Source organism: Aethalodelphis obliquidens, unplaced genomic scaffold (assembly GCF_003676395.1).
Source record: "Aethalodelphis obliquidens isolate GAN/ISIS:26980383/991018 unplaced genomic scaffold, ASM367639v1 scaffold30, whole genome shotgun sequence".
Lineage (NCBI taxonomy): Eukaryota > Metazoa > Chordata > Mammalia > Artiodactyla > Delphinidae > Aethalodelphis > Aethalodelphis obliquidens.
This window is the reverse complement of record NW_020837974.1, coordinates 15,691,423-15,716,938: the sequence shown is the minus strand read 5'-3', so window position 1 is coordinate 15,716,938 and position 25,516 is coordinate 15,691,423. Positions and strand designations below refer to the sequence as shown.

The following is a 25,516-nucleotide window of genomic DNA, read 5'->3' as shown; positions in this document are numbered from 1 at the left end:
CTGCTCGGGGATTTTCTATGGCTCCTCAGTGCCTACAGGGTGAACTCCAAGGTCCCCGCTGGGATCCTTGGTCCTCCCAGATTGGTCCCATTTCTCCGGCTGCATCTGTCATCCATTATTCTTTACTTTCAATCTTTATGTTTCAATCAAGTGGAACTGCCAACCATTCCCTATACATGCCCATCCTGGTTGAAATCTTTCTCATCCTTCAAGGCTAGTTTGAACCACCTCCTCCAGAAAACCTTCCTCGGTCTCCTCTTGGTCCTCCTCACATATTATTTTGTGTTGTATTTGAATAATAACAATAACCGATGTTTATTAAACACTAATATTCAAGGCACCATTCTGTGTTATCTCATTTAATCGTTATGTCAGTCTTATGAGGTAGGTGCTATTATTATCCAGGTTTTATAGATGAAGAAACTAAGGCAGAGAGAGGTAACTTGGAGCAAGAAGTCATTTGCCCACGACTGCAGAGCTAAAGCAATCGAGTCAGGATCTGAACCCAGACAGTCTGACTCCAGAACCCATGTCCTTAACCTTTACTCCATGCTGTGTCCCTCTTTTATCCTTTTTAGGAAATAAGCCTCCTTCGCTGCTTCCTCTGCCTAAAAATCTCACTACATACCAATTCCTCTTAATGCTATGGGAAGCACAACCACCTCCTTCTCCAAGCTACACTTCCTGGCATATCACCAACCAGGATGGGTTAAGTGGTGCCTCTGGACTTCCTCCATCACAGCCCAAATCACTGTTTTGAACATTGGACTTGAGTCAGTGTCCCTGGCGCCCTGCACAAAACCCGTCTTCAGACGGTGTTTGCTGAATAAAGGAAATTAGCCTTCCTCATCTTGGGATTCCCTTATCACCTGGCAGTCTCTCCAACAGAAGCCACTCAATATATGGTCACTGAATGTTGACTGCCAAAGGTCTCTGGCCTTGGCGGGGCTCTCATTTTCCTGCTGAGACTCCCCCAGACAGGTGAGACTGGCTCCTTCACTTCACCCTCACCTGAGCCCCTGACCCCTGTTCTGCCCAGATCTGACTGCTCTTAGGAAGTGGTAGATACGTGTGGGCACAGTGCCAGTTTCCAGCTTTCCTGCTTTGTAGCGGTGAAACTTTGATCCTCAGTTTACTCATCTGTGAAACACAGCTGTTGCTATCCATCCCTGCCTCCTTAGCAGACTTCTTTTCATGGTCTGAAGTGTAAAATATCGACAATCATTTTCAATTGTGTTTCAACAAATGTTTATTGCACATTTACTGTGTCATACATATTGTTACAATTTCAGTCTTCACACTAACCCTTTGAGGTAGATATTATTATTATTATTATTATTTTTTGTGGTACCCGGGCCTCTCACTGCTGTGGCCTCTCCCATTGCGGGGCACAGGCTCCAGACGCGCAGGCTCAGCGGCCATGGCTCACAGGCCCAGCCGCTCCGCGGCATGTGGGATCTTCCCGGACTGGGGCACGAACCCATGTCCCCTGCATTGGCAGGCGGACTCTCAACCACTGCGCCACCAGGGAAGCCCGAGGTAAATATTATTGATCCTCATTTTACAGATGAAGGAGCTGAGGCTCAGGGAAAGCATGTGACTTAACAGCTACGCCTTGGGGGCAAGTTGCAGAGACTAGGTCTGCACCCGGTGTTTCTGTATTCTTTCCACCCACTCCACTGCCTGAGCCTCCTGTTGGTGTCAGTTACCCGCGACTAGACCATGCCCTACATCTGAGGCCTCCTCCTCGGCCTTAGTCCCCCGGAGCATTTGCCTCTGCTGCAGATAAGCAGCGGGGATTGTTTTTGGAGACAGTGTTTGCACATGATCTTGGCTGCACCTGCTACTGAGATAACACTTCGAGAAAAATCCAGCATGTCACTCTCTTCATTTTTTAAGAAAGACTAGGGAGAGGAGGTGTCAAGTTTAATCTCTGAATCTTTACAGGCACTTTTATTTTTACAGGTTTGGAAACTAGAGGGATCCTTGAGGGAAAACCAAGGGATGAATTTTGGGTCCCAAATCCCTGACTCAGGAGCCTCCCTCAGGGCCCAGTTAGTCCTTAGCGCTGAGGTCAGGCTCAAGCCCAGCCAGGGGGAGCCGCTCACCCGCACTCTTTAAAGATGTCCGGGTAGTGCCGGAACAGCACCGGCGGGTCCCGGTCACCTCGGACTGGGGCCCGAGGCACAGCCCGGATTCCGGGCCTCCGGCCCCGCCGGCCCCCAGAGCAGGAGCGGTGGATCCACTGGTGCGCTTCCACGGCAAACTTCCTCTTGAAGCGCATGCCACACTCGGGGCAGGGGAAGGGCCGCTCACCCGAATGCATGCGCCGGTGGCTGACCAGCAGCGAGGGATAGGTGAAGCGGCGGCCGCAGTCTGCACACACGTGGCGCCGCTGGCTGGCCTGAGCATCTACGCTGGGCACCAGGGCCGGGGGCTGCGCACCTGCGCTCTGGTCACAGGCAGCTTTGCTGGGTGGCTCTGCTCTTGCCGAGGTTTTGCTGATGGTTGAGTCAAGGTTGTTTTTAACCAGCTCTTCAGGCCTCTCCTTCCTAGGAGTCTTTTCGGATCCTTTGGCTCCTGGCCCTATCTTGGGTTCCTCTTCCCTTTTGTTTGGGGCATCTCCTAGGAAACAGGAATCAAGTTACATTTTAAAACACATTCGCTTATATCGTTTCAGGTTATAGGATGCTTTTACTTAAGGAAGTGCCAGAAAAGTACTGCCCAGTGATTAACACACAGGCTCTAAAGGATGGTAAACAGGGGTCAAATCTCTTAAGAGCGACTTATCTGGGCCTTGCTTCCTCATGTGTCAAACGGGAATCATAATGGTTTCTTTAGTTCACAAGTTTGTTGGGAGGATTAAATGAGTAAAAGCATCTTAAGTACTTAGTAAATGCTCAGTAAGCAATAGCAGTACTTCCCTGGTGGCGCAGTGGTTAAGAATCCGCCTGCCAACGCAGGGGACAAGGGTTCCATCCCTGGTCAGGGAAGATCCCACATGCCGGAGCAACTAAGCCTGTGCGCTACAACTACCAAGCCTGCGCTCTAAAGCCTGCGCGCCGCAACTACTGAGCCCGTGTGCTGCAACTACTGAGCCCACGTGCCCCAGCTACTAAAGCCCGCACACCTAGAGCCCCTGCTCCGCAACAAGAGAAGCCACAGCGATGAGAAGCCCACACACCGCAAGGAAAAGTAGCCCCCCGCTTGCTGCAAATAAAGGAAGCCCGCGCGCAGCAATTAAAACCCAATGCCGCCTAAATCAATAAATAAGCAGTAGCTATTATTATGGTGGTTTCTCATTTTTTTGCAGGGTTAAGACATTTACAGAGGAGTAAAGATATTTGCTCAAGATCACTCTGCTGAGGGATGGTGAAAGGAGAAGAGCCAAGTTGTCAATTACTGGCCAATTACTACTTTGCCTTGTTTGAGAATGTGAAAGGCAGACCTGAAGCTGCTTTCATTCTTAGGGGATTTTAGTTGTCCCTGAAAAGGGGAGAATGAACAGCGCTTCTCCCAGAGGGAGTCTCAGACTTGGGCTCCTGATTATCTTACTCTGGTCTCAACTTGACTACTGTACCAAATTCTGAAAAATTTGTATCAGGTCTGACTCTTTTCCTTCTCCCGTATCCAACATCTGTTGACTCTTTCATTCCTTTAGGGATGCTGGAGGTGGCGATCTGAAAGAAAACACTGCTAGACAGGAAGCCCTGGAATACTGGGGCTGGGGGAAACTTGGGACCATCCCTCACCTCTCAGAGCTCCTCCCAGGCTTTCCCCCTCCTCAGGATCCTGGGCGGCGGGGCTCCAAGCCTCACTCTCCTGTTCCATCCAAGAGATGAGGGCTGGTTTGGGGCCTGGGAATCCTGGGAGAGAACAGGGATCACAGTGCTGGCCTGAGAGGCTGCCCTGGGAAGATGGCATCCCCCTGTCAGGGTGAGGTCACCTCCTCAGAATTTAGGATCAACCTGGACAGGGTCTGCAGTGCTCCTGCCTGAAGCAAGCGGATGCGAGATGGAAGGACTCTCGAGAGGGTACCTTAAGCGCTGGGGATGGGAGGTGGCTGGTGTCGTTGGTGGAATAGTGCGGGATTAGGCCTCACAATCCTCCGGGTCCTCATGTCATCTCCCCTGTGAACCCCAGTGAAGGAGCAGGCGAACTCTGACCCGGAGCCTCACCGAGCGCATCCAGGTGGCCGTAGGTCTCCCGCATCACGTCCCGGTACAGGGCCCTCTGCGGGGGCCGCAGACACCCCCACTCCTCCGGGGAGAAGTACACGGCCACATCCGCGAAGCTCATGGCCGCAGGCTTCTTGCAACCAAGCCCGGTCTCCCCTGGTCTCAGCACCAGGAGCGGGGCCGGGGGCGGCGCCATGTGGCCTCCAGCCCAGAGCAGCGGCCGCCTGCTCCCCGCGCCTGGCCTCAGCTCTCGTCGTCCACAGGAAGGGCTCCCGAGCCTGGGGCCCCTCCTAGTCTTGGCCTCCGAACTCAGCCGAAGGGAACCGAAGTAGCAGGGTTGGCTGTTTGGGATTCGGGATTCTGATGGGGACAAATAAACACCCTCGGTGTTTAGTCACTTCCTGGCAGCTTGGACACACACACCCGGGTTAAGGGACCCGTAAGGTGCCTTCAGAAAATATGGCGACATCCAGGCTTCAGTTGTCACTGGCTGCTCTTAAGGGCGCCGTCCCTTGACCGTATCAAACATGGCGCTGGTCTGGCTTTTCATTGTCCACTTGACCTTAAATACAATGGCCGTGCAGGTGAGTTTTAACGGGTGGGAGCTGAGGGGAGCTTTCCTGCCATCAAGAAAGATGGACGTGCCCGCGGCTTCCAGCACTCCCGCTGGCCGCGTTGCACGCCGGTGATTGGCCGCGACAGCAGGAAGCGGCTGTGCCGCGACGCGGGACTGGCGGGGCGTTTTCACGCGGAACTCTCTGTAGGCGGGATCTGGAACCCAGCAACGATCTCGGCGTTTGTGGAGCTCGGGACTTTGAACTCGATGGTCTCTTTCTGCGCGTCCCGGCAGCGGGATCCGCAAGCCGGTCTCTGGCCCCTGCGGGAAGACGCACACACCTGGCCAAACCCTGGGGGCAGCCGAGGTAGAGATCAGGTACACGTTTACACTTGGGTGCACAGCTGCGGAGCCGACCCGACGCCTTGCACCGGCAGTTCCGCTCGCTCATTTTCTGGACTGGAGCCGCCGGCGAAGGAAGGTGCTTGGTGAGGCTGGAATTGGAATGGAGAAGTTTTAAATTACTTTTTAAGTTTTTCCAAAATAATTAACGTACGTGGTTTTTAAAAAAGTAATACAAAAGGTTTGTAATGAAAAAGGCAGCCTCCCTACCCATTCCCCCTGTTCCGTAGAGGCAACTACTTTAAACTTTTTTTTTTTTTTTTTTTTTGCGGTACGCGGGCCTCTCACTGACGTGGCCTCTCCCGTTGCGGAGCACAGGCCCCGGACGCGCAGGCTCAGCGGCCATGGCTCACGGGCCCAGCCGCTTCGCGGAATGTGGGATCCTCCCGGACCGGGGCACGAACCCGCGTCCCCTGCGCCGGCAGGCGCACTCTCAATCACTGCACCACCAGGGAAGCCCCTCAACTTTTTATTAACTTGAATTATATTGTACATACAGTAAAATGCACGGATCTTCAGTGTGAAATCCGTTGAGCTTTGACAAATGTATGCCATCACCCAAAACAAGATGTAGGACATTGGTATCACCCATGTTTCCTTTCCAATCAATACATACTTTTCTATTGTGATATATTGCATAAAATTTTAACCATTTTTAAGTTTTTAATTCAGTAGCATTAATTACATTCACAATGTTGTGCGACCATCACTAGTGTCATTTTCCAAAACATTTTCATCCTCACAAAAGAAAACCTGGAACCTGTTAAACAGTCCTTCCCCATTCCTTTCTTCCCCCCCCCCCAGCCCCCTCCCCCCCCGGTAACTTCCCATCTGCTTTTTTTCTTGGGTTTTTTTTTTTTTTTTTTTTTTTTGCGGTACGCGGGTCTCTCACTGTTGTGGTCTCTCCCGTTGCGGAGCACAGGCTCCGGACGCGCAGGCCCAGCGGCCATGGCTCGTGGGCCCAGCCGCTCCGCGGCATGTGGGATCCTCCCAGACCGGGGCACGAACCCGTGTCCCCCTGCATCGGCAGGCGGAATATCAACCACTGCGCCACCAGGAAGCCCCCTTTTCTTAAAAATTGTGGTAAAATATACATAACATAAAAGTTATCATTTTAACCTCTTTTAAAAAATCATTTTAACCATTTTTAAGTTCAGTGGTATTAAGTACATTCACAGTGTTATGCAACCATCACCACCATCCACTCCAGAAATTTTTCATCTTCCTAAACTGATTCAATACACTTCACTCTTAGCCATTTCTTCTGGAGCTTTCGTTTTAAAATACACTTTTTTTAAAATTGCTTTTTCTTGGTATACTCATTTTAGACACTATGGGCACCCTGCTATGATACTTAATTTCTAGCCCCATTCCCTTGACCTCTTTACAACATACTTAATGCAATAAATTATTTATTTATGGCTGTATTGGGTCTTTGTTGCTGCATGCGAGCTTTCTCTAGTTGTGGCGAGCAGGTGCTACTCTTCATTGCGGTGCGTGGGCTTCTCATTGCGGTGGCTTCTTTTGTTGTGGAGCACAGGCTCTAGGCGCGCAGGCTCAGTAGTTGTGGCTCGCGGGCTCTAGAGCACAGGTTCAGTAGTTGTGGCGCACGGGCTTAGTTGCTCCGCGGCATGTGGGAATCTTCCCAGACCAGGGCTCGAACCCGTGTTCCCTGCATTGGCAGGCAGATTCTTAACCACTGCGCCACCAGGAAAGCCCATTGCAATACATTATTGTAAATAGCATTTCCTATATATGCTATTATTATACTTCCTTTCTTGTCAACTGTTTGCTTTTCTTCAATTTTATAATTGTCTTTTCTCCTTGTGCTATCTGCTCTGCTTTTTTAAGTTGTTGCAAATCACCAAGGGGAGCATCAAATCTCAAATCCCCATTTTTTTTTCCTGGGAAATCTCCCTCCTTGGGCCCTCAGCCCTCTCTCCAAAACAGACTGGGCCTCAGCTGTCATCCAGGGTCTTCCCTCCCTGCCCTTGGGTTGTATCCTCTGCTTCCTAGACTCAGTGTCTTCCTATTTTTGAGTTGAGAGGGGTCATCTCAATGGCTTGCATTGGACTGACTACAGGTGCTAGATGTTTTCACTCCCACCTTTGGAATATTTCTGCAGTCAGGCAGGATGCAGACTCTAGTTGCTAAGCGTGGGGCCGGTCACTGGAGATAACAGACGGATGAGATCTACCAGGTGTCTGTTGGCAGCAGCCCACAGTCTGGTCTTGGAACAATTCCTTGCTTGCCCTCCTGCCTGCCCTACATGCCGAATCTCCCCTTTGTGTTCAGAAATGTTCTTTGCTGATCATGCTAGTGCCTTTTCAGTCTTTATATTTTCTGGCCTTGTCCTTGCTGTTTTTCACCGGAAATACTTTCTGGCTTTAAGTGTGACTTCTGCTGATTTTGCCTCAACAATTATGTGCTTATTTTAAAACATTTTGAGTTCTGGAGGTAATTCACTGTGTGAACAGTGTAGAAATGGGAGTAAGGAAAAAAACAGATCCTCAGAAATAAGTATCCTTTTAAACAGGGAATCAGGGGCTTCCCTGGTGGTGCAGTGGTTAAGAATCCGCCTGCCAATGCAGGGCACACGGGTTTGAGCCCTGGTCCGGGAAGATCCCACATGCCGCGGAGCAACTAAGCTTGTGCACAACTACTGAGCCGCGTGCGTAGAGCCCGTGCTCTGCAACGAGAAGCCACCGCGATGATAAGCCTGCGCACTGCAATGAAGAGTAGCCCCTGCTCGCTGCAACGAGAAAGCCCGTGCACAGCAACAAAGACCCAATGCAGACAAAAATAAATAAATAAATAAATTAAAAAAACAAAACAAAACAGGGAATGAACTTTATGTAAAAAGAAGCTATAAAGCATTTCACTTGGACCAAAAAATACTTGTTTATTCAGGTACTATGTTGTAAATCATTTCTCTTTGCACTAGGGATGGAGAAAACATAAGAAGATGGAGCTAAGTACACTTGGCTGTTAACCATCAGATTGCAACGTTCAAGACTAAAACTGTTTGCTCATAAGTGGTTGGTGTCATGTTTTTCCTGCCAATCATTATAAAAATACAAAAATGATGCTTTCAAATTGCTTTATTGCCCAACAAACTGTAAATGTTTGTTGAAGAATCTTGATCAGATAATTATGAGAAATTAGGAAACACGCAGGAGGTCATTATAGTTCATAAATTTTACTTGTCAGTTTACATCTGAATAATGTAATAATATAATATGCTTAAGGCCACACAGCTAGTGGGGACTGAGCTGAACCTGGAATCCAGGTCTACCAATTCAGGAGAGGCTATGTAGTGAAGTAAAAATAACCCTCAGTTCCCATTAATAATCATCTTTGGAACCCAGGTATTTGGAGAAGCAGTCTTTTGGTCAAGAGATATTTGAGCCACCTAGCACCACTCCTGACATAGACATGCTTAGTCCCCCCCCACCTCCTTGCTTTTATCCCTTCAAGAGTTTCCTGTTCTAAAGTAGGGCTAGCAAATCTAAATAGGTCAGAAAGACCTCTCAACTGTTGACACATACAAACATTACAGTAAAAATTAAGTCGGAAGATAACTATGCCTTGATTTCAACTCTAATCACAAGTAATATACTCCTTCTTTAAAAAAAAAAAAAATTCCCCAGCATCATATTTCCAGCTGCTGTGGCCCAAGAATACATCTTTACTCAAAAGATGCAAAATCCAGGAAACATGCAAATATCTGGGGGAAAAAAAGCACATTGCAATTACTAGTTCATAAAAATTTGGAGAAAAAACCCTTTAAGCTCGCTAAGTTTGATACCTTTGTGCACTATGTGCAGAGCAAGTGTGGGGCAGGAGAGTTCCTCACCTGAAGCCACTGTCCTCTTTACGGCCACCTCTAAGTCTTCAAGACCAAACAATGCCAACAGAGGCTTGACACCACATGTGTGTTCTTGCTAGCTACTTGACCTGCTCTGGGTAAAAGACAGAATCCTTGGATGAGCTTCCCCAGTGCGGACAGGCCCGAAGCGTGCCCTCTATTCCAGGGAGCACCAGCTCCTTTAATAGGCTCTTATATCTAGGGTACTCCGTCTCTGAGGAGCGGGAGAGATACAGTCCAGAAAGCAGAATGCACTAAGGGAGAAAATAATCCAGAAAGAAAAGCCAGTTAGGTGAATGGTTTTCAGTGAAGTAACCTCAAGTGGGACTTGGAAGAGGGACCAGGAGCCTCAGCCCAAGAACTGAACACTAGTCGCGGGTGGCTGAAGGTGCACCAGAACCAGAACTGGAACGTGCCTTCCTAAGAGATGGTAGCAACGTGGCCCCAAGAGTGCTACCAGTCTCAATTTAGCTGTTCTGTTGAGCCCTTTGTGCAGATCAGGTGCAGGGAAACACGGAGGGGCTCTGGAGTGGGCAGTGTGTGCTGAGGCTCCGAGTGCGGGAGGAGGTTCTCCAAGGTCACAACCTGGGGTTTGAAGTGAAGGACCTTTCCCTCGTTTCTGCTCACAGCTGCAGAGATCTGGATCCTGGGCCTCTGGGCTCCACGCCTCCACCTCTCTTTCCACCTAAAAGATAAAATTGGGTTTGGGGCCTGAAAATCCTCACAAACACTGGGCTCGGCTGAGAACCCGAGAAGAGAACTGAGGGCGCTTGCTCGGTGCTCCACACTTCCAGCCCATCGCCCCTGGGCGCATCAGTCCCCGCTTCCCACAGATTACTGGGTCCTGGCTGGGCCGCCGGACCTCACCGAGCGCGCCCAGGAAGCCATAGGTCTCCCGCGTCACGTCCCGGTTCAGGGCCTTCTGCGCGGGCCGCAGACACCCCCACTCCTCCGGGGAGAAGTACACGGCCACATCCGACAAACCTCACGGCCCCTGGGCTGCTGTCCCTCGTCCGCCCGGTCCCGGCCTCCCCAGGCACATCCGCCACCGGGAACCGGACCGGGGTCGGCGCCACGGGAAACCCTTCTGTGCTTCGCAGAGAGGCTTCCGGAAAATGTGGAAACGCAATTACCTGTTTCCGGCCTTCCTTGGAAAACGTCCTGAAGGCCCACAGTCCTGCCCTTAACTAAGATGGTGCCCCTCCGGCCTCAACATCCCTCGCCTTTCTTATCTGCCCTTCCATGCCAAGGGGCAAATCGGAAGGGAGGTTGGACTCCACGGCGTAACCGTAGAGAGATAGCATGCGTTGATTGGACAGCGCCGGTCGCTAGGGGAAGAAGGAAGGCTCTGATTGGTCTTTCCGGAGCGGTCTGTTTGAAAGGTCGAGAGTGAAGTAGCGGCAGATCCGAAGGTGGCCGGCGGTGCAGGATTTCTCTTGATCTGGCTTTTCTGGGTCGGCATCTAAGAGAGAGGCTCCAACGGAGTAAAGGTACTCATTTCTGCTACTCTCATGAGACCTCTTATGGGCAGGTCCGGGGCTTGGAGGTGAGTAAAAGCCCAAGGGCAAGACTGAGGCGGGTTCTGGAGGTAAGGGAGTGAGCTCTGGTACTCGGGCAGGGCTAGCCCGTGGGCTGTGGAAATGCGTTCCTACCCAGTATTTGATCTGGCCCGTGCTCCAAGGTCACAGATGTCTCCCCTTTTACAGACAATGAAACTGAGTGACGGGGCAGGTGACAGCTCACGGGGCAGCAGAGCCGGATTCAGAGTCATCTGGCTCCCGTTTCGGTTGAACTTAGGTTCAATTAAGTGCTTAGGGTAGCGCCTTGCACAAAGTACTCAATAAATAGGAGCTTATAGTTGTTATTGTAATTATAACACTATCTAGACCCTGCCTCAATCAGAAAACCTGTGTCAAATTACAGCTTATAAATGAATAATAACACTGAGGAATGAGTCAGATCATCTCTTAAGATTTATTTCAATTCTGGATCAAGGTGGTGGAGTGGGAAGGTCCTGAGCTCACCTCCTTCCAGGACACACCAAAACTACAACTACGTATAGAACAACTATCTCTGAGAACTGACCTGAAGACTAGCACAACAGATTTTCTACAACTAAGGATATAAGGAAAAGGCCACATCGAGAAAGGTAGGAAGGGCAGAGTCCTGGTCTAGTGAGAACCTCCCCCACTCCCGTGGGACAACCCACAAGCAGGAGGGATATCACAACCGCAAAGGTCCCCCCTGAGGAGCAAGGGGTCCATGTCCCACATCAGGCTCCCCAGCCTGGGAGACCTGCACCGGGAAGCCAAGCCCCCATAACATCTGGCTTTGAAAACCAGCAGGGCTTACATCTGGGAGAGCCCGAGGGCCGTGGGAAAGGGAAGACACTCAATTATTAAAGGACTCTCGCAGAAACTCACTTGCTCCAAGTCCTAGCACAGAGGCAGCAGCTTGAAAAGCGCCCGGGTCATACAAGAAGGAGATTCATTGACTAATTTCAGGGCATGCACCGGAGGGGCAGGGATCTGGTGGAATTTTCTCTGGGGATGGAAGCACTGGCAGACGTCATTTGTTTTTACTTTCTTTCCACGTAGCTGGCCTGGTGCTGGTGAGCACTATTTCTATCACTCTCCATCAGCCTAGCTAACACCACGCGCCCTGCCCCTGCTTTCCCCTGAGGACCCAGGGGACCAACCTCACCCACCAGCACACCTGCAACATTTGCTGCCCAACCGCAACAGGAGGGCACATGCAGCCCACACAGGGGATACCCCTGGAGCACCTGGCTCTGTTGATCGGGGGAGATTGCACCACTGAGCCCACAGGACACCTCCTATGTAAGGCCACTCTTTCAAGACTGGGAGATGAAGCTGATTTACATAGAAATGAACACAGAGGGTTAGGCAAAATGAAGAAACTACAGAATATCTTCAGAAGGGAAGAACAAGACAAAACCTCAGAAAAAGAACTAAACAAAGTGGAGACAAGCAGTTTATCAGATAAAGAATTCAAAGTAACTGTCATAAAAATGCGCATCGAACTCAGGAGAAAAGTGGATGAATCCGGAGAGGTAATCTGTGAGGAAATCATCAAAGGGCTAGAAGATCTGAAAAACGAAGATTTAAAACTTTTGAATTTATTAACTGAAATGAAAAATACACTCGTGGAAAGCAGCAGGAAATCAGAGAATGCAAAAAAACCAAAACAGACCAGTGATCTGGAAGACAAATGGAAGTTGCCCAATCAGAACAGCAAAAAGGGGGACTTCGCTGGTTAAGACTCTGTGCTCCCAATGTAGGGGGCCCAGGTTCAATCCCTGGTCAGGGAGCTAGATCCTGCATGCTGCAACTAAGACCCGGAGCAGCCAAATAAATAAATAAATATTAAAAAAAAAAAAGGAATCCCCAAAAAACAAGAATAGGGTCCCCACCGCGGGTCCCAGCAGCTCCAGTGTGGGGGAGAGTGGCAGCAGCCAGACAGCCCAGCTTCGAGAAGGCTCTTGGCAGTCTGGCTGGCACACCAGGGAAGTCCCTATTTACTCTCTTTTAGATCCTTTTCCCATATAGGCCATTACAGAGTATTGAGTAGAGTTCCCTGTGCTATACAGTAGGTCCTTATTAGTTACCTATTTTATATATAATAGTATGTATATGTCCATCCCAATCTCCCAATTTATCCCTCCCCCCCAATCCCCCTGGTAACCATAAGTTTGTTTTCTACATCTGTGACTCTATTTCTGTTTTGTAAATAAGTTCATTTGTACCATTTTTTTAGATTCCATATATAAGCGCTATCATATGATATTTGTGTTTCTCTGTCTGATTTACTTCACTCAGTATGATAGTCTGTAGGTCCATCCATGTTGCTGCTGTAAATGCTTTTTTTTAAGAGGTGAAGTCATTTGCTGGTTGTTTATTTTTTGGTACAATCAGAAAGTAGTGGGATATTGAATATGGGAGGTTCTGATTGTCTTGGGTGTCAGCTTAACATTCCATAGATGGGGTAGCTTTTCTATCCTATAATACAAAGCATACTAAATGGCAATTGGAGTCAATTGTACATTTAATATCTTGAACACTTTTTATATATTTATTTTATTTATTTTCCTTTTTTTTTTTATTGGCTGCGTTGGGTCTTAGTTGTGGCACACAGGATCTTTGTTGAGGCATGCAGGATCTTTCTCATTACAGCGTGCGGTCTACTTGGGCTTCTCTCTAGTTGTGGCATGTGGGTTTTCTCTCTCTAGTTGTGGAGGATGGGCTCCAGGGCACGTGGGCCCTGTAGTTTGCGGCACGCAAGCTCTCTAGTTGAGGCGCAAGAGCTCAGTAGTTGTGGCATGCGGGCTTATTTGCCCCATGGCATATGGGATCTTAGTTCCCCGACCAGGGATCGAACCCGCATCCCCTGCGTTAGAAGGCGGATTATTTACCACTGGACCACCAGAGAGGTCCCTTGAACACTTTAAATTACTTCTCTTCCCTTGTTGTTTTTGGTAGAATTGTTTCCTAAAGCAAACCACTCCTTGATCTTGGCTCTCCTGGTCAGAATTTTGTGCACTCTGTAACATCGTTGGTCCTGGTAGTCCAGTTTTCCTAATAACTTTGTTGATGTGCTATGAATGATTGAAAACTTGAGTATGTAGTGTATACGATATTAAATTGTGAATTTAGTGGGACTTAGGATGTAACAGCATATCAACATTTGAAGATATGGGTACTTGATATCCTGTTAAGGGAATTTGCCTCCAAATTTTAAGCTGGAAAGGCACTGGAATAACTGTTCAGAAAAGAATCATGGGGGACTTCCCTGGTGTTCCAGTGGGTAAGACTGCGCTCCCAATGCAGGGGGCCTGGGTTCGATTCCTGGTCGGGGAACTAGATCCTGCATACATGCTGCAACTAAGAAGTCCTCATGCCACAACTAAGAGTCCACATGCCTCAACTAAGCCCTGGCACAGCCTAAGTAAATTAATTAATAAATTTAAAAAAAGAAAAGAAAAGAATCATGGGAATTTCCTGGCTGTCCAGTCGGTTAGGACTCTGTCTTTCCACTGTAGGGGGCACAGGTTCGATCCCTGGCTGGGGAACTAAGATCCCACAAGCTGCGCAGTGCAGCCAAAAAAAAAAAAAAAAAGAATCACAACTACATAATTTTTTAGGTTTTTGGTATGTATGTTAAGAATTGTGTACAGAGCTTCCCTGGTGGCGCAGTGGTTGAGAATCCGCCTGCCAGTGCAGGGGACATGGGTTCGATCCGTGGGCCGGGAAGATCCCACATGCCGTGGAGCAACTAAGCCCGTGCACCACAACTACTGAGCCTGTGCTCTAGAGCCCATGAGCCACAACTACTGAGCCCACGTGCCGCAACTACTGAAGCCTGTGTGCCTGGAGCCCGTGCTCCACAATGAGAGAAGCCTCCGCAGTGAGAAGCCCGTGCACTGCAACAAAGAGTAGCCCCCGTTTGCCGCAACTAGAGAAAGCCCGCGCACAGCAACGAAGACCCAACACAGCCAAAAATAAATAAATTTATTTTAAAAAATGAATTGTGTACAAATTGAAATGCCTGTGTACTGATCCTCGAAACAACTAATAAAATCTCAATTATGAAAGAAAAGAAAAGAAAACAAAAATGAAGATAGTTTAAGGGGCCACTGAGAGGACATCACGCAGACTAACATTTGCATTGTAGGGTCCCACAAGCAGCCAAAAAATAAATAAAATAAATAAAATTTTTTTAAAAGAAAGAAAATGCAAATTAACATGAATTTTTTAAAATTTATTTATTTAATTTATTTTTTGGCTGTGTTGGGTCTTCGCTGCTGCACGCGGCCTTTCTCTAGTTGTGGCGAGCAGGGGCTACTCTTCCTTGTGGTGCACGGGCTTCTCATTGCGGTGGCTTCTCTTGTCGCGGAGCACGGGCTCTAGGAGCGCAGGCTTCAGTAGTTGTGGCATGCGGGCTCAGTAGTTGTGGCTCACGGGCTCTAGAGCGTAAGCTCAGTAGTTGTGGTGCACAGGCTTAGTTGCTCCACGGCATGTGGGATCTTCCTGGACCAGGGCTCGAACCCATGTCCCCTGCATTGGCAGGTGGATTCTTAACTACTGCGCCACCAGGGAAGTCCCTGCATTTTATTTCATAAAATAACCAAATGCAAAAGAATGTATAGTCAAAAGTAAGTTTCACAAGTGTTGAACTCTCATACTACTGGTGGAGTGTCATTTGGTACAGTCACTCTGGAAAGCTGGCGGTATATACTAAAGCTGAAAATATGCCATACCCTATGACCTAGTAATTTCATTCCTAGGTGTATACCCAACAGAAATGAATACATATGTTTACTGAAAGACATGTGCTCACAGCAACATAAGTTGCAATAGCTCAAAACTGGAAACTATCCACAACAGTAGAATGAATAAACAAAGTGGGATATTCACTACATGGAATACCATTCAGGAATGAGAATGAATCATCTCCAACCACATGCATAATATGGATGAATCTTATAGGCAAATATTGAGCAAAAGATGCCAGACAAAATAGTATACATGATTCTATTCATATAAAGTATAAAAACAGGCAAAACTAATGCAAGCTGTTAAGAATCGGGATAGAGGGTTACCTTTTTTGTTTCTAGGGTGCTGATGAGATTCTGATTCCTGTTCTAGGTGCTGGTTACTCAGATGTGTTCAGTTTGTGAAAATTGAGCCATGCACTTGTGATATGTGAACTTATTTTTGTATTATGCTTCAATTTTTTACAAAAAGTCTCTCCTCTAGTCCCTTTCCCCTCCCTAGAGGCAATTTCTGTTACCAGTTTCTTATGTCCTTCCTGAGTTATTTTACTTTTTTTACTTGTTTTTTTGGCCGCGCGGCATGTGAGATCTTAGTTCCCCAAGCAGGGATCGAACCCACGCCCCCTGCATTGGAAGGCAGATTCTTAAGGCAGGTTCAGACTGGACCACCAGGGAAGTCCCCCAACTTCATTCTTTTTCATGTCCCAGCACCACCTGTTGAAAAGACTTTCTTTCCTTTCAGTGTCTGGCACCTTTGCTGCAAATCAGTTGATCATAAATATAAGGGTTTATTTCTGGAAGAACATTTTGTCTTATTTAATACATTTCTCTCATTTGGATCTCGAAGAATTAGAATCCCTGAAAACTGTAGTTACTTCCCTTCTCCCATGCCCAGCCACCCTGTTAGATGGCTGTAGGTACATTTGGAAAAGGGTAGGAAGAAGTTTTACAGTGTTTTGCCAATGTAACATGGTCCTTCATCAAGGGGACCCAGCCTTCCCTTATTCAAGGGGCTCTAGGTCTGGAATTGGCTCAAGTCTGAGAATTTGCTGAGGGTAGAGCCTTGTGTTTTTTGGCATACTCAGCAAGATGTGTAGCAACATGAGAGACCCATGGAGGAGCATCTCCTAACACTGACTTTATGGGGTTCTCGTACCAACTATAGATTGGCATGTATATAAAATGCTTAATGCCACGGTACACGGCACATCATAAAGGCTCAACAAAATAGCTAGAATACTATTGCAGTAGGCCAAAGAATAAACAGAGTGGATGTAGTGAATGTAGGCTACTGTTGTTTTAAAAAACTTAGCTGAAAATAGGAGATGGGGACGGAAGCCAAAGGGAAATTTCTTTGTTTTCAAAGACAGATTTTTCCACGTTTATAGGTTGGCATGTATATATTCCAGGCAAAAGAGGGACTCTGAAACCATAAAACTAAGAGAGAATAATAGACGGAGCAAAGTCCCTGAGAGGGCACAAGGAGATGAAATCCAGGCACACCTATACAGACAAGCTCTGCGTATGAGGGACTTCCCATGAGGTGGGGAAGCAAGTACGAGTGGTCACACTGGTAAATATGGAGTCACAGCAGGGAATGGAATGTTAAGGGAGTTCCTGTTTGACATCCTGTGTTTTCTTGGTGAAGGGGAAGGCAGTCACTGGTTTGGGGCTATAAAAGACATAAACAATGTTGAAGGTTCAGCTGAGGATGGAGTGGAAAGGCTGGCCCCTCTCAGCAGCACTGTGAATTTTTTTTTCTTCATAGCTCACATATAGGCATGAGGACAGATGGGAAATATACCCATATTGGGGCTGTGGATTAGTTAATTCTTTTGGTTGCAAGTAACAGAAACTCAATTTAAACTACCTGTAGCAGAAGAGAGAATTACTTGGAAGAATACTGGGATCTCCCACTGACTACAGTTAATTGTCAAAGGGATCCTGGGACTGAAGTGCATTAGGAAACCTAAGAACTTGTCTGTCATCTCGGCCCTCCACAGACCACATACTGGGACTTGCCTACCAACGGCTCCCAAGTTCATGAGTTACAATCCAGGCCCAAAGAAATTTCTAAAATTCCTAGGTAAGGAAGTAGTTGGGTCAGCCTGGTGATAGAGGTAGGGAAAAGAGGCAGTTCTGAAACAGGAGGCTAGGCAGAATTCTAATAGGTTTCTGCTAGGAAAGGGCAGGTTTCCATCAGAACTGTAAAAATGTCTACTTAGTCAAGGAACTAGATTTACATTTTATAAACAGTAATTCCACAGAGAACATAATCATTCATCAGACATTTTAATGAAACCCAATCTGGTATGACCCCTGCTTTTGGGGTAGCCCATCAATCCAAGGAGAAACAAACAGTTACAACGCAACTTGCTAAATACCAGAACAGGTAATTACAAATACCCGGTGCCCCAGCTACACCCCCCTGGGGCTGATACCAGGCGGACTGAGGGAAGAAGCAACAGGGGTAGGAGGATGACCCACACCAGCTATTGGAATATGCGATATGTCATGTTTAGAAATTCAGTTTGGTACAGCTACCCAAGGCAAAGTGGTAGGCCTTGTTTACTTAATTCAGTAAAGCTTTACTGCACACCTACTTAGGAATGGGTGCCACGGAGGCATGTCAAAATTAAAACACATTGCTGCTGCTGCTGCTGCTGACTGGAGCTTTTATTAGGGAGGCAGGGCATGAACACAACTTGATGACTACAGACTCTTCCTGCTTTGTATTCAGTTACCTAACTCTTTAACCTCCTTGAATGGCCTCACTTCATTTCATAAAAAATGTTCACAGAGGACTCATTGGAAGGTTTTGTGCTAGTGTCCTGATTCTGATGAGACTCGGGGAGGAGTGAGACCCAGTTCTCAAGAATTTTCCAGCTACTGGCTGCCGGGAACTAATCCAAATCCACCAGATAAAGTACAACAAGCTGGTCCTGGTTCTACTTCTTGCTGCCTAGACCACAGCTCCCCTGTTTTTCCTTAAAATTAACCTTCTCCCAAAGCTCACTGTGCTTATGTCCCAGACCCATCTTGAACCAACTTTCCAAACACAGGATGCAGACGACTTACTTCACAGCATGTGGTTTTAGAACAAAAGAAAAAGCTTAGGTATTTAGGTGTCTGAAACCCAATAAATTCCTGGTACACTGCTACCACCCCCAAATCCAATGCAATCTAGAGCTGTTAAAACAAGTACAGACCAAGGAGGTACAGTGTATACTGTGATGCTGGCTTACTTTGTATGATCCTTTAAAAAGGACATTGAAAAACCAGCACCTGTTTGGGGAGAGATCATGTGTGGGACTTGAATACCTATCTTTAAGGAATGACTGACCAAATTAATGCTAATTAACCTGAAAACATGGGGGCAGAGTATCTGTGGTTAAGTTTTCTGAAGGGCTGCCATGTAGATCAAGTTTTAAACATATTCTGGGCAAGGCTTCCAGGGAAGGAGAATGTTGTTCTTAAGGGCCTTCTAAATTGTCAGAGCTGTCCCACAGTGAAATGACCTGCGTTGTGAGGTAGTGAGCTCCCTGTCAAGGGAGGTTTTAAAGGGTAGAAGACCACTTGGCAGGAATATCGTCAAAAGGGGGCTAAACCAGGTTTGTTTAAACCTGGCATGGAGGAAGAGGCAGAGGAGGAGAAGATCTTGCTCCCCATAAATGGGGTCCTCCTGACTGCATGCAAGGGGACAGGTAATCCCTGCGTGCACAAACTAGAAAACACAAAGCCCGTAAATTAGATGGGGAGAACTTTTAGCCCAATATCCACACACAGAAACTCTTTTAGGATAGGGTAGGTTGGAAAACTTTAACCAAATAATGTCACTTGTCCTACTGGGACTGTCTGTTCTAGACACATGTATTAAGGCAGCCAGCGTGGTAGAATAAAGTTCAGCTCTGTGTAGCAAGAGACCTGGGTTTTAGTTCTGACTCTGCCCTGTATAACCGGGGGCTCCTTCCCTTTTCTGGGCCCCTCCGCAAAAAGAAATGAACTTACACAGTCCTTCCCATTCTAAAGGGCGTTGCCTTTCTGGCTAGGCACCCCTATAGCAGATCTAGGGCTACAGTTCTGGACCCCAGGGCTACACTTGTGGACGGCCAGAGACCACCTCTGGCGGAAGCAACGGCCACACTCGAGGCAGGGGAAGGGCTTCTCCCCAGTGTGCAGGAGCTGGTGCTGAGCCAGGTGGCTCCACTGGGCGAACCGCTTGGAGCACAGGTCGCAGGCATAGGGCCGCTCGCCCGAGTGGACGCGCCGGTGACTGGCCAGCAGTGAGGGGTAGGCGAAGCGGCGGCCACAGTCGTCACACGCGTGCAGTTTCTCCTCGGTGTGCGTGCTGCGGTGTATGGCGAGGGAACCGCTCCGCCGGAAGGCACGTCCGCAGTCCGGGCAGGGATAGGGCTTCTCTCCCGTGTGCAAGAGCTGGTGCTGGAGCAGCGTGCTGCGCTGGGAGAAGCGGGCCTCGCAGTGCTCGCAGGCGTAGGGACGCTCTCCGGAGTGCACCCGCCGGTGACTGACCAGGCGAGAGGAGGAGGAGAAGCGCCGCTCGCAGTCCGGGCACGGGTAGGGCTTCTCGCCCGTGTGGATGCGCTGGTGGATGACCAGGGCGGTGCGCTGGCGGAAGCGCCGGCTGCATTCCAGGCAGGTGTAGGGCTTCTCTCCGGTGTGTGTGCGCTGGTGGATGGCGAGCAGGGAGGGGTAGGCGAAGCGACGCCCGCAGCTGGGGCACTGGTGGGGTTTTTCACCCGTGTGTGTGGTCCGATGATTGGCCAAGGACCTGCTCCTCCGGAAACAGCGGCCACAGTCAGGACAGTGGTAGGGCTTCTCGCCTGTGTGGATAACCTGGTGCTGGGAGAGGTTCTTGCGCTGGGAGAACCGCTTGCCACACTGGTCACAAACGTAGGGACACTCCCCAGAGTGTGCCCGCCGGTGACTGACCAGCAGGGACGGGTAGGAAAAGCGGCGCCCACAGTCTGGGCAAGGGTAAGGCTTTTTCAGATTCTGGGCACACTTGTGGCTCTGCAGGGCCGGGTGATCGGGAAAGGTACAACCACAGTCAGGGCAGATGGGACCTCCGGATGTTTGCCTGGGGATCAGGCGGGGTTTGCTGGGCCGGCGGCCTCGCTTCCCCTTTCGGGGTGCCTCCTTAGGCGGGAATACTTCCTTCTTTTCATTCTTCTTTCTGGTTCTGGTTTCTACAGGAACACAAAGGAGAAATTAATTTAACAAACACTGGGCTCCTACTCTTTCCTATTATAGTGTTACAGGTTATAAAACAGACTCAGCCCGTCTTCAAGGAATGTTAGTGACAAAGACAACCAACCAAGTGTGACATACGGCTATGGAAATATGGAGGGTATTACAGGAGCCCCTAATCCAGCTTGGAGAAATCAGGGAAGGTTTCTTGGAGGAGGTTAAGCTGACTTTAAAAAGGTTTTGGGGGCTTCCCTCGTGGCGCAGTGGTTAAGAATCCTCCTGCCAATGCAGGGGACACGGATTCGAGTCCTGCACCGGGAAGACCCCACATGCTGCGGAGCAACTAAGCCCGTGCGCCACAACTACTGAGCCTGCATTCTAGAGCCCATGAGCCTCAACTACTGAAGCCCGCACGTCTAGAGCCCCAGCTCTGCAACAAGAGAAGCCACTGCAATGAGAAGCCCATGCACTGCAAGGAAGAGTAGCCCCGCTCGCCACAACCAGAGAAAGCCTGCGTGCAGCAAAAGACCCAACTCAGCCAAAAATAAATAAATAAATAAATAAATTTAAAAAAAAAGTTTTGGGGACTTCCCTGGAGGTCAGCGCTTCCACTGCAGGGGGTATGGGTTCGATCCCTGGTCCAGGAACTAAGATCCCGCATGCCGCATAACGTGGCCAAAAATAAACAAATGAATAAAATAAAATAATAATTTTTTTTTTCAGTTTTTGAAGAGGTAAGTATAAGGCAGGAAGTGGAAACAAATGAGGTATGATTTGGCATTGACTAGGTCATAAGGCCCTTTAAGCCAATGCTTCTCAAATTTTATTGTGATCCGAATCATTTGGAGGATTTAATGAAACAGATTGCTGGGCCCTACCCCCAGTTTTAGATTCAACATGTCTAGGATGGAGTCCAGGAATTTGCATTTTCTAATACATTTCCGACTGATGCTGCTGCTGCTGCTGCTGGTCTGACGACCACACTGTGAGAACCAAACCTAAACGTACATCCAAATCAACTGAGGCTACTAAAATATGTATATGTTCATAGATATCCATAAGAGTAAATGAGTCGTTCTGGGATGGGGTCCAGGAATCTGTATTTTCACCAAGTTCCCCAAGTGTCTTAGATATAACTGACAGCCATTTGACAACCTGCCTTGGCAAAAACTGAAAGGTTTTTTTTTTGTTTTTTTTTTCTGGTACGCGGGCCTCTCACTGTTCTGGCCTCTCCCGTTGCAGAGCACAGGCTCTGGACGCGCAGGCTCAGCGGCCATGGCTCACGGGCCTAGCCGCTCCGCGGCATGTGGGATCTTCCCGGACCAGGGCACGAACCCGTGTCCCCTGCATTGGCAGGCGGACTCTCAACCACTGTGCCACCAGGGAAGCCAAGCTGAAAGGTTTTAAGCAAGGAAATATCATGTCCGATCTGAATCTTAGAAAGATAGCCCTGCTCTTAGAGAATCTGGCACAGAAACTCCAGCCCAGACAGTTGCATCTGCCCCTGTAGGTGGATCTGGGGGGCCCTTCTACCTGAACGGCCTTAATCAGAGCCTTGCTTGATCCTGAGGAGACGTGCAGATTCCTGCACTGATCGGGGTCATTCTGCCAGAAGGGCAAACAGAGGCCCCTGCACCCCAGGCCACTGTTCCCCATAAGATCCCTTCAACCAAAACCTGGAAAAGTCAGAGGTATAGGCTCTCTCAGTCAGAGCCCAATTCAAAGCATGCTGGAGACAGAGTCCTGGGAAGGAGGAAGGAGGGTTGTAGCTCTTTTGAAAAGCTCACTGATCCATTTACACAACAGACAACTGCAGGTAGTCAGTTTACAAACTGACAAGTGAATCTTTGGTAGAAGGACTCGACACCATGAAAGAGACAGGAACCCTGAAGTTGTAAAAACGAACACGGTAAATGGAGCGTGGGTCATAGGTACCCCTAGCCACGGAAACTCTGGACTGAGTCATTAGAGGCTGCAAGCCCTCCGAGGCATTTTTCACTTACTTCTTTGGACTGTTACCCTCCTTGGGCACTCCTGTGGATCCAGAGCAGCCGGTTCCCAATCATCGGTATTTCGTTCCAACCAGGAGATGAGGGTTGGTTTGGGACCTGCGCACCCTGGGGAAGAAGAATCAGTCAGAGGCCCAGCTCGTACATAACGCTGGGTAGACTTATCTACCCGGTGGCATCTCCTGCCAAGCCCCTGTCCTCCCGCCCGACACAACCTCTTCGCAGGCCAGGACCATGGACACTCTGGACTCCCACCCCCAGTTCCTCCATCCCTTCAGGTCCCGCGGAAGCGGATTGGGGCGGGCCTTACCGAGCGCGCCCAGGTGGCCGTAGGTCTCCTGCATCACGTCCCGGTACAGGGCCCTCTGGGCGGGCCACAGACACTCCCACTCCTCCGGGGAGAAGTACACGGCCACGTCCCCGAACTTCACCGCCCTCGGCCTCCTTCCCCTTCTCCGGCCGGGTCCGGCCTCTCCTGGTCCCCGCGCGGGGAGCGGAGCCGAAGGCCGCGCCATTGGACCCGACAAGCCGGCGCCACGGCTGTCCCGGCCTTGGCCGCTGGGCGCTGGCGGGCGCCGGGACTTGGGAGCCCAAGCCGGATCCGGGCGGAGCGTGCCTGGGGAGACCAGGAGGGAACAGGAATCGGCCGCCGGCGGGGTTAACGGAAACCTTTCGCTGTTATTCAGGAAACTCCTGCCCGAACTTGGGTGAAAGGCACCGGAAGATGCCTTCAGGGAAAATGGCGGCCCCGCTACTGCACCGCCTTTGCCTGAAACACAAGCAGCTTCCAGCTATCGATTTTATTGACCGGAGCGCCATGCCGGCTCCCTAACCTTTTTGCCCTCAAGTGTGATGGCGCTGCGATTGGGCTTCACGCCCTTTTCCCCCCTATTCCACGCGGTCATTGGGCGGTGGCCTAAGATCGAGTATTCTGATTGGGTATTGCCAAAAGCGGCCTGTTTGAACGAAGCCAACGGAAGCGTAAGGGCAGAAAGTTGGACCCTCGATGTCGGGTGACTGCCCGGGAGTCTGGAGGCGGGAAGGGGCGACCCCGCCTGGGATCAGTAATGGTCCTCTGTTTCTTGGAGGCGCAGCCTAGCCGAGGGAGGGAAGGATTTGAGCGACGGAGCCACTCTGGCCAACCCGGGGCTGGAATATCCCTGGGTCTCCTTTCCTGGCTTTCTCAGAGGAGCCTTCTCTTGCGATAGTGGGTAACTCCCTCCTTGCCCTTTGGGGAAGGGAATTAACGTTAGCGTTTCCTGTGCGCAGGTACCATGCCCAACATATTACACGTTCAACGTATTTATTTTTTGCTACCATGTGTGAAATGATGATTATCATCCTGGTTCTACTGATGAGGAAAATCTCAGAGGGCACTTGCTAGTAAGGAGAAGAACAAAGATTTTGTCCAATTGAAGAAAACGTACAACCTAAAAGTTCCGAGCTGAGTTTTATTCCAGGAGCTTACTGAGGACTATCCTCTCAGCTCTGAGGAACTGCTCCAAAGAGGTAAGGGAGGAGCCAGGATATATAGCAGTTTTTGCTGGAAAAAAATATATATATATTTGAACATCAAAACATTATTGCTAATCACAAAAAAACAGACATTTCAAGTTAGTGATTTTAGGGCTTTTCTATATATGGGAAGATGCAAGAGTCTGGGCTTGTTGAAATTGTTCTTTAGATATGCAACTTAACTATCGAACAGTATCCAGGGCACAGAATGTTTCCTGTATCTTTCCATCTTGAATTTCCCTCAAGGCACACCTTGGTAGGGAGTAGGAGGGCCTGGTGGCTGCAGTGGCTGATAACTTGATGGCCGGCAGCATTTGTTGTTTACCAAATGGCAGGCAAGGTTCCCTTTCCACAGGGCCCCGCCTTTTTTTTTTTTTTTTTTTTTTGCCACGCCCAGCGGCTTGTGTGATCTCATTTCCCTGACCAAGGATCGAACCCAAGCCATTGCAGTGAAAGCCCGGAATCCTAACCACTAGGCCACCAGGGAGCTCCTGCACAGGGCCCCCTCTTGGTCATAAATTCGACCAAGGTTTGGGAGGCTTTTCATGGTCAATTTGTCATGGAATTCTTATTCCTAGGTCAGAGGAAGATTTCATTGGTCAGCCACCCAATGTGCTGCTTCTGTTTTTTTTTTTTTTAATTTTTTAAATTTTTATTTGGTTGTGCCAGTTGGGGCAGATGTGCTCCTTAGTTGCGGCTCACCGGCTCCTTAGTTGTGGCATGCGAACTCTTTGTTGCGACATGCATGTGGGACCTTAGTTCCCTGACCAGGGGTTGAACCCAGGCTCCCTGCATTGGGAACACGGAGTCTTAACCACTGTGCCACCAGGGAAGTCCCCCAATGTATTATTTTTGGATTGGGCCCTATTAATAACCTAAAATTCTCTGGATCGTGTGTTTTACTAGTCTATTCCTATAATCCAGGAAATGTTTTCCCTTGTTGCTTCTCCATATCTAGAGTCTCACTGTTAAAATTATTTTACATAGGGTTATGTGTATGATCAATTGCCTCAAGACATTTAGCCATCATTAATTTTGTTGGAGGCCTGATGATACATTAGGTAATGCAAGAGGTAACAATCTTATAAAATAGACAGGATATAAGTAATATAGCTAGTAACATTAATAAGGTCATAGTACAGCAGAGAGAGACACAAGGCATAAGCAATTGGAGAACAACATAAAGAGAACAAATTTCAATGATTAGTATAACTAGTTGTAACCTGGTCGCAAGAAGCCATCAAGTCCAGAGGGGAGCTAGCTAGAGAAGCCAAATTCTGGAGGGATCAGGCAGAGAGAAAAAGAGCAATGTTTCATCTTCATTTACAATACAGAGGTATACTTTATCAACTTTTTGTAGGTCATAGCATAAGAGGAAAGGTTTTCTGGAAAACAGAGATTAAAAGCCAGCCAGTAATATTTTAGACAAAAAGTCATAAAATTATAAATCATATTTATCAGTTCATTCAGTCCCATGTAATTCCTGTT

At 48.7% G+C, this 25,516-nt stretch overlaps 1 protein-coding gene and 2 long non-coding RNA genes across 3 annotated transcripts; 1 reads left to right on the top strand and 2 right to left on the bottom strand.

Moving 5' to 3' along the window:
* Window positions 1-1,912: 1,912 nt before the first annotated feature.
* Window positions 1,913-24,084, bottom strand: LOC113630318 (zinc finger protein 689). The gene is made up of 7 exons (XM_027125518.1): window positions 22,824-24,084; window positions 22,508-22,621; window positions 19,329-20,503; window positions 9,872-9,950; window positions 4,179-4,574; window positions 3,753-3,866; window positions 1,913-2,625 (listed from the first exon to the last, which is right to left on the bottom strand). The coding sequence occupies exons 1-7, from the start codon at window positions 23,026-23,028 to the stop codon at window positions 2,105-2,107; spliced, it is 2,604 nt and encodes an 867-aa protein (XP_026981319.1). The 5' UTR covers window positions 23,029-24,084; the 3' UTR covers window positions 1,913-2,104.
* Window positions 4,987-8,224, top strand: LOC113630675 (uncharacterized). Its single transcript, XR_003437057.1, has 2 exons — window positions 4,987-5,222; window positions 8,081-8,224. It is a non-coding gene; the product is annotated as an uncharacterized LOC113630675 (long non-coding RNA).
* Window positions 8,316-9,935, bottom strand: LOC113630674 (uncharacterized). Its single transcript, XR_003437056.1, has 2 exons — window positions 8,993-9,935; window positions 8,316-8,863 (listed from the first exon to the last, which is right to left on the bottom strand). It is a non-coding gene; the product is annotated as an uncharacterized LOC113630674 (long non-coding RNA).
* Window positions 24,085-25,516: the final 1,432 nt, after the last annotated feature.

What these genes read in the sequence shown, in the direction of transcription:
- LOC113630318 (XM_027125518.1), bottom strand. Translation starts at nt 23,028, where the DNA reads ATGGCGCGGCCTTCGGCTCCGCTCCCCGCGCGGGGACCAGGAGAGGCC. An exon ending in CGGCCACCTGGGCGCGCTCG is followed by an intron (nt 22,622 to 22,823) that starts GTAAGGCCCGCC and finishes CTTCTTCCCCAG; the next exon opens with GGTGCGCAGGTCCCAAACCA. An exon ending in CGGCCACCTGGATGCGCTCG is followed by an intron (nt 3,867 to 4,178) that starts GTGAGGCTCCGG and finishes GTTCTCTCCCAG; the next exon opens with GATTCCCAGGCCCCAAACCA.